At 42.5% G+C, this 17,500-nt stretch overlaps 1 protein-coding gene across 1 annotated transcript; it reads right to left on the minus strand.

Annotated features, from left to right (window-relative positions):
- Positions 1–5,043: 5,043 nt before the first annotated feature.
- LOC138947418 (succinate dehydrogenase assembly factor 3, mitochondrial-like) lies at positions 5,044–10,778 on the minus strand. Its single transcript, XM_070318887.1, has 3 exons — positions 10,619–10,778; positions 8,614–8,834; positions 5,044–5,953 (listed from the first exon to the last, which is right to left on the minus strand). The coding sequence occupies exons 2-3, from the start codon at positions 8,791–8,793 to the stop codon at positions 5,771–5,773; spliced, it is 363 nt and encodes a 120-aa protein (XP_070174988.1). The 5' UTR covers positions 8,794–8,834; positions 10,619–10,778; the 3' UTR covers positions 5,044–5,770.
- Between the last annotated feature and the right edge of the window lie 6,722 nt (positions 10,779–17,500).

The raw sequence follows: 17,500 nt of genomic DNA on the forward strand, positions 1-17,500 counted from the left end.
ACGATCCAAATTTACGTTCATCTTATTCTCCATCATATTATGATTCCAAAAACATATAAATATGTTATATTTGGATTACAAACAAGCTCTGAAAATTAAATATATAAAAATTATTATCAAAATTAAATTGTCGAAATCAATGTAAAAACACTTTCATCTTATTCCTTGTCGGTTCCTGATTCCAAAAACATATAGATATGATATGTTTGGATTAAAAACACGCTCAGAAAGTTAAAACAAAGAGAGGTACAGAAAAGCGTGCTATCCTTCTTAGCGCAACTACTACCCCGCTCTTCTTGTCAATTTCACTGCTTTTGCCATGAGCGGTGGACTGACGATGCTACGAGTAATCTTTGAGTTTTGCTTTGAACTTGATGATGCTAGGTCACGAAAATATTTTATCCCCGAGTACGCAGTACTAGGGTCCAACAGACTTTAATTGTGTGTGTGTGTGTGTGTGTGTATCTGTCTGTCTGTCTGTCTGTCTCGACTTAACAGCTTATTGCTGGGAAACTACTGGGCGCAGTTCGTTCAAAAGTTGATACACTAACTTGATAATAGGTCCGATTGATCGTATTAAAACTTCATAATGTTACCTGGGACCTAAATGCCCCAAAAAACACAAAAGCCACTCTTAACGGTGGGAGTTTTTGCGGTGGGAGGCTGGTCGCTTTGCGAACAGCCTGAACTAAAGGGGAGACTTGAGCGGCCTCAGCCGAACACGTCACGGAGTGACGAGAAAAGCATGATTTTGCAAGCCAGCGGCAGTTGGTCTCGGCAAAGAAACTACAATACAGTGCTTGGTCTCGGTGAGACTGAAAGAGAGAGAGCGACAGATACACACAGTGATTCAAGGCGCACAACTAAAGTAAAGTTGTCGTAGCACGTCCGTCTATGGCCAAAGTGATCCGGGTTCGATTCCCGGCATGGGCGGTCTATTTTTTTTAATTTTTTTTTTTTAATTCTTGTTTACTATTGTTTATTATGAACGTTTTAATGTTTTATTTTACTCTAATAATTTTTTTAATTGTGTAAAATAAATTAAAAAAATTTTTTTTTTTTTTAAATCCACGTGCACAAGACAAAAACTTTCATACTGGGGGAGCGAGCCAGTCTGAAGAGTACTCGGGTCCAGCGCCAGCGTTTTTTATCTTTTTTGTTCGTTTAAGTGAATTTACCTTATTTCTCTGTTCTCTGTATTCCTCTTCCTTGCCAACCGACTTTAAAAAATCGCGATGGTCAATGGCATGTTGTAAATCATTATCAAACCATTTAGGTTTTACAATGTGCCTAACTCTCTTTATTCTCCATGGAGCATGTTTATCGTATATCAGTATTTCTACTTCTTTAACTGCAGGACAATGGCGTACATGGAACCAGTTCTTATTAATGATATCAATGTGTATGGCTAGAGTGTCTCAGTCAAGTGAAGAAATGTCAACTTCGTAACATAGTTTACACTGGTTCACAGCTCTGGAGAATAACCCATATCTTCTATAGGGCCTACGTTTAACTCACGCGAAACCCTCACTCAGGGACCTATATCTAATATAGGTCTATGCCTCACTGAAAGGCTTTGTTCCTCATTTTTCTACTCATTCTCAGTGTCGCAGGAATGTACTACCACATTGTATCATAACAGACGTTTATTTCCTATCCGTGGTCCAAGCCGAGTTTCAATGATTGCAAAATTCCCAAAGATAATTCAGCGGCTGAAATGTATTCAAGATCAGCACGGTATTAAAATACTGGCGCGCGATGATGGAGAATACTCAAGGGACACAACTCTGGAACTTAGACAAACTACGTAACCACCATGAGTTGTTTCCCTTGCTCACCGCCTATTTTTTTCTTGTAAGCAGGAATTTCTACTCCAAACGCAGTCGGTGCAATTCCCTCTTTAAAGATCACTTAAAACTGAGACAATTGTGTGTGCAACGAGCAAGAGTTTTAAAGTAGAGGTAATTCAACAGAATTTGTGAACAAATAGTGTGGGAAAGTAGTGACTTTAAAGGGGGGAGTTGTAAGTTAGAGGGTCTTCAAATAAGGTTCCACTGTAGTTGTACATGAGAAGTATATATACAATGCAGACCTGTCTTCTCGTGACACTACTTTTCCACACTCAGACCTGGGAACCCCTGTGTTGCACTTAGAGTATTCTCAAACAAACTTGGTGTATTTTCAGAAAAATGAGATTACTCCACACAGCATTTGAACATCCATGATTAAAAAATGCTTCACACGCGTCCGTCACACCGTTAATTAAGTTTACCTATACATTTAAAACAAATGCTTTTTTCAATGTTTACTGACCAAAACTGTAATCATGTGTCAAAATACTGGATCGGCTTCAGGATGTGCTTGTGAAGAAAAGGAATTTTTCTCGGTGTATTTTTTCTCCACTGACCGTACTGATCGTATTCTCGACAATCATGCGTACAAAATACAGCGAAATCGTACGGGTTCCCAGGTCTGCACACTATTTGGACTGGCGCGCGATGATGGAGAATACTCAAGGGACACAACTTTGGAACTTAGACAAACTACGTAACCCCCATGAGTTGTTCCCCTTGTTCATCGCCTACCTTTTTCTTGTGAGTAGGAATTTCTACTCCAAAGCTTGACAAGAGTAATGGTCAAGTCAAATCAATTGACCCCAGAGTGCCAGAGATAAAAGTCTAAACTCTAGTGGGACAAACGAGCAAACAGACAGAGCAAAACTTATATAGCCACTTTATTTACATAAAGGCGGCTATAAAAATAGTAATCTGATGACCAAAATAGTAACCCAGTGGTTACAAACGTCAACATTAGCCACACAAACCTAATTTGAAGCTCATTTTAAAATTGTAGTCTGGACTCAAATGGAGTATTTTTTCCCCAAAATTCTACAAAGTAGTAATAAATTACTCCAAAAGAGTATGGGTAAACAGGTCTGTACAATGGTAGTCCCCTCTCACGAGAAGACAGATTTCTTAAAGTACATTTTTTACACCCCCGGTATAGGGGTGTGTATAGGTTTCGCTCGATGTGTTTGTGTGTTTGTGTTCGCATATAGATCTCAAGAATGAACGGACCGATCGTCACCAAACTTGGTGAACAGGTTCTATACATTCCTGAGACGGTCCTTACAAAAATTGGGACCAGTCAAACACACGGTTAGGGAGTTATTGGTGGTGATTAAGATTCTACAAGGACTTAGAGAGAAACATATTCATGGTCAAAGGGAAATAACCTTCTCAGTTGGTGGCAGTGAGAATGGGTGCAGTGAGAATGGTTATTTCCCTTTGACCAACGGGGGTGTTTTTCCTACCTCGAAGGAATTGCTTGTTTTTGTTATCTTTGTAGTCTTGCCCCAAATATACTTGTCATGACAGGCCACATGCAATGTAGGAACACGTTTAGCTGGTGGCAGGGGTGTCCTTTCAACACACTAACTACTGTTTGTTAAAGATAACAAAAAGTGTTCTTTTGAGTCAAGAATGCCTGCAGTTCGGATCTTTCTTTGCCAGGCAAATACAAACTGACACTCTTGCCTGCACTGGTATTTGACATCATTTGTTTTCTCCGATCACACACACACACACAACCACACACACACACACACACACACACACACACACAACCACACACATTCAGACAACCACACACGGACACAGCCACACACACACACACACAACTACACACACAAGCATGCTAAAAAAAACACATGTAAGCACTCACATTTGCACGCTCCAACACACACACACACACAGAAGAATTCCCCTTGAGTTTAGCACATTCATTGTGACATTTATCTTCCAGCTGTAAACACATTTCATACATACATACATATATATATATCAATGCATTTCAAGAGGCAATTCTATGGTCAAAATTCACAGAAACAAACAAACAAAACAAACAACATAGATTATCTCAATAAAAAAAAATCAATCTATATTTGCTTTCACATAAAAAAAACAAGTCGCGTAAGGCGAAATTACTACATTTAGTCAAGCTGTGGAACTCCCAGAATGAAACTGAACGTAGTCCGCCACTATTGCAAAAGGCAGTGAAAGTGACGAGCCTGTTTGGCGCGGTACCGATTGCGCTGTGCTTCATAGCACGCTTTACTGTACCTCTCTTCGTTTTAACTTTCTGAGCGTGTTTTTAATCTAAACATATCATATCTATATGTTTTTGGAATCAGGAACCGACAAGGAATAAGATGAAATAGTTTTTAAAACGATTTCGGAAATTTAATTTTGATCATAATTTTTATATTTTTAATTTTCAGAGCTTGTTTTTAATCCAAATATAACATATGTATATGTTTTTGGAATCAGAAAATGACGAGGAATAAGATGAAATTGGTTTTGGATCGTTTAATAAAAAAATAATTTTAATTACAAGTTTCCGATTTTTAATGACCAAACTCACTCATTAATTTTTAAGCCACCAAGCTGAAATGCAATACCAAACCCCGGCCTTCGTCGAAGATTGCTTTGCCAAAATTTCAATCAATTTAATGGAAAAATGAGGGTGTGACAGTGCCGCCTCAACTTTTACAAAAAGCCGGATTTGTTTGTTTGTTTATTTGTTGCTTAACGTCCAGCCGACTACGCAGAGCCATATCAGGACGAGGAAGGGGGGGATGAAGGGGGCCACTTGTCAAGCGATTCCTGTTTACAAATGCACTAACCCATTACTTGTGTCCCAGCAGGCTTTAGTAAAACTAAATTAATACCTACTGGAAGATTACCAGTTTCCAGTATGTTAAAATAGGCTTAACCTATCTACTGCTGGACTTACATCAGAACACTAACAGATTAAACTATACATGAATCGCGAGACAAGCGGCAAGAGAAGAGATTTTTGGAAAAAATACAGGTGAATGAGCAAGAAGGCAGAAAAAAGAAAAGAATTCATGAAGAAAAAGAGAGCATGACAGGTAAGAGGAACCAAAAATCTACCTAACAGCAAACTAGAAAGCTCCTGCGGTTCCAAAAACAGGAGGGGCCTTTAATTTCATAACCGCAGTGCCCCACTGCGGGAACAAAAAGCCGGATATGACGTCATCAAAGGTATTTATCGAAAAAATGAAAAAAATGTCCGGGGATATCATACTCAGGAACTCTCATGTCAAATTTCATAAAGATCGGCCCAGTAGTTTAGTCTGAATCGCTCTACACACACACACAGACAGACAGACAGACAGACACACACACACACACACACACATACACCACGACCCTCGTCTCGATTCCCCCCTCTATGTTAAAACATTTAGTCAAAACTTGACTAAATGTAAAAAGAACAGCTGTGGGAGAGAAATATCTGTTTTAAGTGTACAAATGCTTTCTTGAAAAAACCTTCATGTAAACACACATAAAACCAATGATATCATGGTGAAACAAAAACTTTGCAGACACTGACACACAGAGTCAAACACAAACACGTCCGTGCACGTACATAGGCACACACACGCAGACACCAACACACACATCCAAAGGCCCTCACACACACACAGGCTCTAACTCACACACACACACAGGCTCTAACTCACACACACACAGGCTCTAACTCACACACACACATACGCTCACTTCCTTTCCCTCTCCCCTCTATACCCTGCTCTGAAAACACACAGTACAGGAACAATTTATGCAAACAACACCCCCTCTCTCCCCCTCTATACAATACTAGGAAATCACACAGGACAGAAAAATTTCACAGAAACATCAATAACGCAAAAACCTATAAAATGAATAAATAAATAACTCTTGCATCAACTGTTTTCTTTGGTGCCAGTAGCCTGTTCAGGTGGAGTGGTTGCGGCTTCCAGCAGTTCTTTTAACTGTCCCATCTGTTCATTATTGAAATTATCCAAGAGTTCTGGAGACAAATTCTCCCCGACTGTTTTGAACTTGCGCTTCGGTCCCAGCTGCTTGGCCAGTACAACGTAGTATTTCTGTAAAAAAACAAAAAAGAGAAAATCAGTAAACAATTTAAACTAAGTCTAAGCCGATCTCCCAGGTCAACTTATGTGCAGACCTGCTAGTGCCTTATCCCCCTTCGTGTGTACACACAAGCACAAGACCAAGTGCGCACGGAAAAGATCCTGTAACCCGATGTCAGAGTTCGGTGGGTTATAGAAACACGATAATACCCAGCATGCTGCCCCCGAAAGCGGAGTATGGCTGCGTGAATGCAGGGTAAAAACGGTCATACACGTAAAAACCCACTCGTGCAAAATCATGAGTGAACCTGGGAGTTACAGCCCACGAACGAAGAAGAAGAAGAAGAAGAAGAAGAAGAAGAGGAAGAAACTCAGCAGAACCAAAAGAATACAGTTGAACGTACCTGTCTGTAACGACCACCGAAGGGAACGACCACTGTTGGTCGGTACAGACAGGATGTGGCTATGGAAACGACCACTGTTGGTCGGTACAGACAGGATGTGGCTATGGAAACGAAGAATTACACAAAACAAACACCTGTCTGGGATCCTTCAAAGCGGTGGTTGTGGGCAGGTCGGACTGTACAGTGGAACCCCCTCTTAAGACCCCCCAATTTAAGACTACCTCCCTTTTAAGACCCTGTTTCCGGGAACAGACTACTTCCAATTCAGTAGGGGGGCGCCTATCCTCAACCCGGCGGGTCCCCAGGTGGCGGATAGGGGATAGGGGAACGGCCCCCAGATATGGGGGCCAGCTGCGAATATAGAATAAGCAGTCCCGGACCAACTAGCGGTGTCTCTACCAGGACGGGGTGGGTTGGCAGATGGCACTGACTACCCTATAAATGCCCTGCGTGTCCGATGACGTTTACACCATGCGAGTAAGAGCCGCATTAAAAGCTCTAGCCCCGGGGTGGGACCCCCGGTAAGAAATCCCCCATGCATTCCCAGGGTTAGGTTTTTGAGCCAGGAACTACGGGCGGCGTAACCCTGAAAGAAACCTAAGGGCTGAAGTCGGAGGATCTGGGCCAACAGGCTTAAGTTTAACCAACCACAGATCAACGCAAATCGCAAAAACAGCGAACGACAAGAAGAAGAAGACCCTGTTTTTTCAGATTTTCTGTTTATTATAAGTAATAACCTCTGTAAAATTACCCCCATTTTAAGACTCCCTCCTTTTTAAGACCTAATTTTCTCAGATCTGTGGAGGCCTTAAAAGGGGTGTTCCACTACTAGTAACGCTGAGATTAACAGATAATGAGACAAGTGTTCAAGTTGCAGAAAAATGTATTTGATGGTTAGCCTTTTCTTTATCCCACTGCCAGGAATTTTGAGTCGTCTCCGCTCAGTAGAAAGCTAGCGACAAGAAAAGTCTAGCTACCCAGGTGTCAGCAGGTTTCGGGGTAATCAGTAATCTGCACTTCTGGCAGAAAGAATCAGATATACAGTGGAACTCCATTTTAAGACAAACCCCCCCCCCTATTTTAAGAAACATGTTGTCAGCAAACACTGCAGGCAAGAGATTATTGCCACAACGACAATCAGCAGCAAGTTGTGGCTCCGCTGTGCATTTATTTTAAAGAAAAGGGTGTCTTATTGAGCGCACACAGCATAACATACACATTATTATTATTATTATTATTGTGATCATTTTTATGCGCCTAATCTAGATATAGCCCTAGGCGCTTACATATTAATTTCTGCCGTTTGAAATGGAATTTTTTACAGACAGACAGACAAACAGACATTTTTTACACACAATATATAACGCATTCACATCGGCCAGTAAAGCTCAGTAGCCTATTAGGCGAGCATTCACCTTTCACGGCCTTTATTCCAAGTCAAACGGGTATTTGGTGGACATTTTTATCTATGCCTATACAATTTTGCCAGGAAAGACCCTTTTGTCAATCGTGGGATCTTTAACGTGCACACCCCAATGCAGTGAATATGAAACACATCAGAGTTAGTTGTACATCGCGATGGCAGGTAAAAGCTGGTCAGCAGCGACCATTCCCCCCTCGCTGTCTGGGGCCCTATAACTCTGCCACACTGCTTGAAAATCCTGACAGAGTTAAATCTGGAAAACATTTGCAGTTAACCCTTTTTCCACCTAGAGCCACCAATACCCAATACCCCCCACTTGAGCTGCCATATGCAGATTTCTGAAACACCCACTCTACACAATGCTACATATATGACACATATATGTTTCCATTTGTACTGGTTCCTGTGATGAAAGAGCAGTTATAAGGCCAACCAAAAAAACAAAAATATGTTGGTTTAGGGTAACCTGACCGACCCTATTTTTCCGCCGACCCTAAAACTTTTTTTTTCATTTCTAAAAAAACCAAAAAAAACTTTTGGCACATTTTGCGCACCATACCGAGACTAAGGGAAGTAACCTCCTCTTTAATATAAACGTTCAATACAATTCAAGAGCTTGAGACAAAATGGTGTTTGTGATGTTTTCATATTATTATGAGGTCAACTAAATTATAAAAAATAAAAAAATAAAAAAGCTTCTTTTCTTTGGTCACGTTACCCCAAACAACCATTTTCTTGTGGGGGGGCTAATATCAGATAACTTAGTAATAAGAACGTGGGAGTTTGAACCCATGAACAAACAACTCAGGGACACAGAAGTCAGAAGTAGAGTAAAGTCAACTTACAGTCCACTCATTCATGAAGACGTCCACCTCTTGTTTCTGGGCGTCCTTGTGTCGCCGGAACTCTTCCTTCACGTACTGGTCGCCCAGCGCCTGCATCTGGAGGGGGAGGCCTCGGTGCAGCTTGAGGATCCCCTTGTACAACGCTCGCACCCGCGACAGATGCTCGCCCACACCGGCCATCGTGCTTTTGCTGACTTCACAGAGTGTATGTAGTATTTTACCTGAAGAAAATAAAGTGAATATGAAACAGAATGAGTCAACTATTAGAATGGCTATGTCTATAGTGCTCGCACCTGCGATAGATGCTCGCCCACCATTGTCGATATGCTGACTTTTACCTGAAGAAAATAAATGAAAATGGAACTTGATGAGACATAATATGTCGAATTTTAGATTGGCAAGTGCTCGCACCCATGACAGATGCTTGCCAACACCTGCCATTGTGGTTTTGCTGACTTCACAGATTGTAGTATTTTAGTTTTTACCTGAAGAAAGAAAATGAAAAATGATTTATTCAGAATGTGTCAACTTTTAGGATATCTATATGGCAAAAGCTATACGCACTCCGAGTGTATACAGGATCGATGGGTCTGTAATACAGACCTGGGAACCCCTGTTTTGCACTTAGAGTATTCTTAAACAAACTTGGTGTATTTTCAGAAAAATGAGCGTACTCCACACAGCATATGAACATCCATGATTAAAGCATGCTTCACACGCGTCCGTCACACCATTAATTAAGTTTACCTATACATTTAAAACAAATGCTTTTTTTCAATGTTTACTGACAAAACCTGTAATCATATGTCAAAATACTGGATCGGCTTTGAGATGGGCTTGTGAAGAAAAGTAGTCTAGGAATGTTTCTGGTCGTATTTTTTTTCCACTGACCGTACTGATCGTATTCTCGACAATCATGCGTACATAATACGGCGAAATCGTATGGGTTCCCAGGTCTGGTAATACACTCTGACAATGAAAAGCTGTGTTACAAATCTGTAGCCAATGAAATGCCCCCTAACAAGTCGTTAGGAAGCAGCCAATGAAAAATCAGTCTGACGTATGGACTTCCGCTATCTCTTTTTCGGAGTGTCGGCAAATAATGTACATTCACATAGAATACACCCGTTTCTAGGTCGATACACACTCCAAGTGTGTTCCAAATTCCGACAATAAACTGCTGTGAAGCATCGGTTTTGTGTGTGTGTGTTCCCATCGTACTTCAATAACATGAATCGAAAGTGAAGCGTTCCTTCGCAAAATGGTGTCGAATGACGCTCCAAGTTTTGATGCGGTTCAGTGTCTGGTCTTTAAAGTACACCTCAAGAATGTAATCTACGTTACAGCGGGAAAGGCCGTGCAGCATCAGATTGTTTTCGTTTCTTTTTACTCTTCTAATCAACTGCTCTGCGTTCCTATTGCAAAGTGGTGTCGAATGGCAAATTCGCTTCGCGACCGGAAGTTAACACCGGAGTGTATACAAGATCCTAATCCCTGTATACACTCCGACTGTGTGCGTATAGCCAGTGCGTATCTATCCATGCAGTGCTTGCAGTCCTGACAGGAAACTATCTTGCCAAATCTGCCACTGTGGTTAATTTTGCTGTCTTCACACTGTGTGTAGTTAGATCTCCCTGGTGAAATTCATACAAAATATTACAATTAAAATACAAAACTGTAAAATGCAATACAATACCACACAATGGAACCGATCCTTCTACGAGTAAGACGTAAACAAGTCTGAGAAATCAGGTCTTAAGTTAAAAAAGGATGAAGGTAATTTGCAGAGGTTGTGAGCAGATAATGTGGAAAATCAAGGTATCAAAAGGGGGGGGTGGGGTGGGGGCGAAGAGATTGTATCAAAAAGGGGGGGGGGGGGCGAAGAGATTAACAGAACGAAAGAATGAAAGAAGTCGTTGCTCAATATGAGTTACACAGTCACAGAAAACAAGAGGATTACATAAGACTGAATTGTGTAATTGTTTTCTCGCATTGACTGCCTTACCTGTGGAATTTCTGCAGCAAAGCAGTATGTCTTTACGACCCAACTATTCGCTTCTTTCTTAGTCAACCTTTTCTGTGCATGTCGTCGGTTGAGAACATGAGGAACGGGTCTCCAGTTCTCTTCTCTCCGACTGAGGACACCTTGCCGACTGACAGCAGACGAAACAGGAAACAACAACACAGTTGTCTACCTTGAACATCAGGTTCACACCAAATGAGAATACTTCATTTCAGAACAAACATGAACGGGGACAGAATGTTTGTCAATGCATTGTTCGCTTGCAAAGCTATCGAATAAGCCCAGGGCCGGACCAAATGAGTTGTAAGGGGGGGGGGGGGGGGTTCCTCCTTTTTTTTTGGGGGGGGGGGGGGGGCAAATCAGCGAAGTGGCGAAGCCACAAGCGCGCGCCTGCAAAGCAGGCGCGCGAACTAGGGGGATCCGGGGGCATAAGCTGTGCAATCTGGTGCATTCTGGGCCTTGTTTTGAGGGTTAAGAGCAGCATTGTTTTGGTGCTAAAACTAGTAAAAGTCAAAGCAAGGTACATGCTTTTTCCAGGGGTGGGGTTCCGGAACCCCTGGAACCCCCCCCCCCCCCCTCCCCCCCCCCCCCCCCCCTGGGTCCGGCCCTGAAGCCTACACACCTCCGGGACAACCTGTGTCTGGCCTGTCTGAAAACACCTCCGCGTGAGGGGTTTTGATGCCAGCACGGTGAGGATAAAGAGGGAACATTTTCTCTGCCCACGCGGCAGCAAGCAGGATGTCTCTGAACTGTACATCAGTGTGGTTTCGAGATACTCCAAAGAATGTCCAACGTTCAGCTCAGTGGTTGAAATTCATCCGCAATCTTTGGCACACATTCTGTTTACATACAGTAGTCCGACTGAGACTGAAAGGCCCGGCCCGGGACTGATTAGAGGACAGCCCGGAGAGAGACAGAGAACTGAACTGAGTTACTGATTTAACAAGGATAAAGATTAAAGGCTAGCCTTTTCTTTCCATCTGTCTTTGAGAGAGAGACTCGAGAGAGACAGAGACAGACTAGACAGAGAGACAGACTAGACAGAGAGACAGACTAGACAGAGAGACAGAGACAGACTAGACAGAGAGACAGACCAGACAGAGACAGACTAGACAGAGAGACAGACTAGACAGAGAGACAGAGACAGACTAGACAGAGACAGACTAGACAGAGAGACAGACTAGACAGAGAGACAGAGAGACAGACTAGCCTCGGACAGAGAGACAGACTAGCCTCGGACAGAGAGACAGACTAGACAGAGAGACAGACTAGACAGAGAGACAGACTGACTAGACAGAGAGACAGAGACAGACTAGACAGAGACAGACTAGACAGAGAGACAGACTAGACAGAGAGATAGACAGAGAGACAGACTAGACAGAGAGACAGAGACAGACTAGACACAGAGACAGACTAGACACAGAGACAGAGAGACAGACTAGACACAGAGAGAGACTAGACAGAGAGACAGAGACAGACTAGACACAGAGACAGACCAGACACAGAGACAGACTAGACAGAGAGACAGAGACAGACTAGACACAGAGACAGAGAGACAGACTAGACACAGAGACAGACTAGACAGAGAGACAGAGACAGACTAGACACAGAGACAGACTAGACACAGAGACAGACTAGACAGAGAGACAGACTAGACAGAGAGACAGACGTGACTAGACAGAGAGACAGACTAGACAGAGACAGACGTGACTAGACAGAGAGACAGACTAGACAGAGAGACAGACGTGACTAGACAGAGAGACAGACTAGACAGAGAGACAGACTAGACAGAGAGACAGACTAGACACAGAGACAGACTAGACACAGAGACAGAGAGACAGACTAGACACAGAGACAGACTAGACAAAGAGACAGAGAGACAGACTAGACAGAGAGACAGACTAGACAGAGAGACAGACGTGACTAGACAGAGAGACAGACTAGACAGAGAGACAGACGTGACTAGACAGAGAGACAGACTAGACAGAGAGACAGACTAGACAGAGAGACAGACTAGACAGAGAGACAGACTAGACAGAGAGACAGACTAGAGAGACAGACTAGAGAGACAGACTAGACAGAGAGACAGACTAGAGAGACAGACTAGACAGAGAGACAGACAGAGAGACAGACTAGACAGAGAGACAGACAGAGAGACAGACTAGACAGAGAGACAGACGTGACTAGACATAGAGACAGACTAGACAGAGAGACAGACTAGAGAGACAGACTAGACAGAGAGACAGACGTGACTAGACAGAGAGACAGACTAGACAGAGAGACAGACTAGACAGAGAGACAGACTAGACAGAGAGACAGACTAGACAGAGAGACAGACTAGACAGAGAGACAGACTAGACAGAGAGACAGACCAGACAGAGAGACAGACGTGACTAGACAGAGAGACAGACTAGACAGAGAGACAGAGACAGACTAGACAGAGACAGACTAGACAGAGAGACAGACTAGACAGAGAGACAGAGACAGACTAGACAGAGAGACAGACTAGACAGAGAGACAGACTAGACAGAGAGACAGACTAGCCTGACAGAGAGACAGACTAGACAGAGAGACAGAGACAGACTAGACAGAGACAGACTAGACAGAGAGACAGACTAGACAGAAAGATAGACAGAGAGACAGACTAGACAGAGAGACAGAGACAGACTAGACACAGAGACAGACTAGACAGAGAGACAGACTAGACACAGAGAGAGACTAGACAGAGAGACAGAGACAGACTAGACACAGAGACAGACCAGACACAGAGACAGACTAGACAGAGAGACAGAGACAGACTAGACACAGAGACAGAGAGACAGACTAGACACAGAGACAGACTAGACAGAGAGACAGAGACAGACTAGACACAGAGACAGACTAGACACAGAGACAGAGAGACAGACTAGACAGAGAGACAGACTAGACAGAGAGACAGACGTGACTAGACAGAGAGACAGACTAGACAGAGAGACAGACATGACTAGACAGAGAGACAGACTAGACAGAGAGACAGACGTGACTAGACAGAGAGACAGACTAGACAGAGAGACAGACTAGACAGAGAGACAGACTAGACACAGAGACAGACTAGACACAGAGACAGAGAGACAGACTAGACACAGAGACAGACTAGACACAGAGACAGAGAGACAGACTAGACAGAGAGACAGACTAGACAGAGAGACAGACGTGACTAGACAGAGAGACAGACTAGACAGAGAGACAGACGTGACTAGACAGAGAGACAGACTAGACAGAGAGACAGACTAGACAGAGAGACAGACTAGACAGAGAGACAGACTAGACAGAGAGACAGACTAGAGAGACAGACTAGAGAGACAGACTAGACAGAGAGACAGACTAGAGAGACAGACTAGACAGAGAGACAGACAGAGAGACAGACTAGACAGAGAGACAGACAGAGAGACAGACTAGACAGAGAGACAGACGTGACTAGACAGAGAGACAGACTAGACAGAGAGACAGACTAGAGAGACAGACTAGACAGAGAGACAGACGTGACTAGACAGAGAGACAGACTAGACAGAAAGACAGACTAGACAGAGAGACAGACTAGACAGAGAGACAGAGACAGAGACAGAGAGACAGACTAGACAGAGAGAGTGACACTCAGACAATGAGATAGACAGACAGAAGGACAGACTGTGACAATCGGAAACAGCCTGGGAGAGAGGGTGAGAGAGAGACATACAAGACAAGACAAGACAAGACAAGACAAAATCTTTATTATCGAGGGTAATAGATAAGCAAGAATGTATTGTGCTTTTTTTACATCCAGCCCTCGCCCTAAGCCGGATAGGGTGAACAGGAACAGAAAATAATATAATCAAAGAACTATCACAACAAACTTAACGCATTATGATTGTATATTATACAGATGCAAATTTGAAAATTATTGTCTTAATGCATTTTAAGTACAATTGTCAAAAATACAAAGTGTCCATTTTTAAAATAACTTAATTTAAATCTGCATTGTATTACATTTTATTTAACATGTTCATACATTTTGAATGAAATGATAAACCATTCAGCACTTGTTTAGTTGCATTATGTGTGACATATAATGATTTTTGAAACTGTATGTGTTTGTTTTATGTTTAAAATAAATTGGCAATGAGTTCCATAGGACCGCACCCGAATGAAGAAGGCTTGATTTGACAAGGTCAATACGTGGAGTCGGTGCTATGATTTTTAGTCAGAGAGAAAGGGAGGGGGACTGAAAGAGCGGGACAGACAGAGAACTGGACTAAGAGAGTCAGTGAGAGACAGAGACGGTATACACTGAGACTACGGAGAGATAGAACTGCCGGAAGAGAGAGGGGGCGGGGGTGGGGGGTGAGACTGAGAGAGATAATAGCGACTCATAGAGAGAGAGAGAGAGGGAGTATGTGTTTCGTGCCGCGCCGCCACGTCAAAAAAAGTATCGCGTTTTTATGCCTGCCAGTCAAATATCACATGGTCTTTGATTTCGCACAAAGCTTCTCAGAAGCTTCGGCCTGATCAGCCCAAAACGAGTACGGCTGTGCACAACGGTTTAGTTATGGAATTCAATCTTGATGTAAAGTATCCTCTTTTCGTGCCAGGTTTGGCATTTGGTTGACACACATTGCTGCAGAAATTCAACCCAAGCTAGAATTAGTTGATTAGAATAGATCAATGCGAAAGATATTCCAAAACTTGAACAAATCTTATATTCAAGCGTCCCAGCGAATGCCAGACACACGAAACCTCCATGAAACGAAACCTGGAACATGAAGAAAGGAAACCATTTGCTCATTTTTGTCTCGATGAAATCATTTTTCCTTCACATTTAATTGTGACATATATATGTGGCTCTGGGTCACTCGGCAGGAGGCACGCGGAGGACCTCCCGGCTGTGGAGAAATGACGCATGACAGGAAACCTGAACGATCGGAAAGATGAAACTTGACACCATGAAATCATTGAAGTGCTCCTGCGAACGTGATCACCTCTACTACGTTTAAACCGCCGCGCAATATCTACACCGCACTGACTTTGGGCTGTGGTGTGTGTGTGTGTGTGTGTGTGTGTGTGTGTGTGTGTGTTCGTGTGTGTGTGTGTGTGTGTGTGTGTGTGTGTGTGTGTGTGTGTGTGTGTGAGTTTTGTGAATGTATATGTCATGTGTGTGTGCGTTCGTGTGTGTATTGACTTCATCAATAATCGAGAACATAACTTTTTCTTTTTAGATTCTTCTTATACCCCTTCAAATGCAATTGAGCCTTATCAGCGCTTCGCCCGTGTGGAGGTTAAAGGCACAGTAAGCCTCCCGTAAACTATCACAGATACTGTCAGGCTTTTACACACAGGACAAACACCGTTTTGTTTAAACACTCACCGCTTGAGAACATCCTAGGTGCCCTACGTAAAGAGCGAGCAATTTTCAACGGGTTTGGCGCTAGAACTAGCTTTTAAAATCTAGATAATGAATTGACAGCTTGTTACACAAACATTCTTAAATCATAAAAGAATTCTTTTTTCATCAAGACAAGATCAGCACAATTCGAAGTTTTGAAAGTTTGAAAAAATGAAAAGCCCGTAAACGTGTCACGCAACCCGTCTTTCTCGTAACAGACGACGGTTGTGCCTAGCGCCCGTTCCTCTGAACAAACTACTGCCACCGCTCTAGTCCGTGTGAATCGCAACCGTTTGTTTAGATTCAGAGGTACACAATAACGTGCTATTGCAGATAAACTTACAGCGAGTCGCATTTAAATCACAAACTGACGACTGCATTGGAAACAAGTCGCGTAAGGCGAAAATACAATATTTAGTCAAGTAGCTGTCGAACTCACAGAATGAAACTGAACGCAATGCCATTTTTCAGCAAGACCGTATACTCGTAGCATCGTCAGTCCACCGCTCATGGCAAAGGCAGTGAAATTGACAAGAAGAGCGGGGTAGTAGTTGCGCTAAGAAGGATAGCACGCTTTTTTGTACCTCTCTTTGTTTTAACTTTCTGAGCGTGTTTTTAATCCAAACATATCATATCTATATGTTTTTGGAATCAGGAACCGACAAGGAATAAGATGAAACTGTTTTTAAATTGATTTGGACAATTTAATTTTGATAATAATTTTTATATATTTAATTTTCAGAGCTTGTTTTTAATCCGAATATAACATATTTATATGTTTTTGGAATCAGCAAATGATGGAGAATAAGATAAACGTAAATTTGGATCGTTTTATAAATTTTTATTTTTTTTTACAATTTTCAGATTTTTAATGACCAAAGTCATTAATTAATTTTTAAGCCACCAAGCTGAAATGCAATACCGAAGTCCGGGCTTTGTCGAAGATTACTTGACCAAAATTTCAACCAATTTGGTTAAAAAATGAGGGCGTGACAGTGCCGCCTCAACTTTCACGAAAAGCCGAATATGACGTCATCAAAGACATTTATCAAAAAAATGAAAAACACGTTCGGGGATTTCATACCCAGGAACTCTCATGTCAAATTTCATAAAGATCGGTCCAGTAGTTTAGTCTGAATCGCTCTACACACACACACACACACACAGACACACAGACACACACACGCACATACACCACGACCCTCGTTTCGATTCCCCCTCGATGTTAAAATATTTAGTCAAAACTTGACTAAATATAAAAAGGAAACTGTATCATACGGGTTCGCGATGGCTCAGGGGTTAAGATAAACCACGCAAAAAATCAATTCTTTGAAAATTGCTCGCTCTTTACGTAGGGCACCTAGGATGTTCTCAAGCGGTGAGTGTTTAAATGAAAGGGTGTTTGTACTGTGTAAAAGCTTGACAGTATCTGTGATAGTTTACGGGAGGCTTACTGTGCGGCTTTA

This window comes from Littorina saxatilis, linkage group LG14, assembly GCF_037325665.1.
Source record: "Littorina saxatilis isolate snail1 linkage group LG14, US_GU_Lsax_2.0, whole genome shotgun sequence".
Taxonomy (NCBI): Eukaryota; Metazoa; Mollusca; class Gastropoda; order Littorinimorpha; family Littorinidae; genus Littorina; species Littorina saxatilis.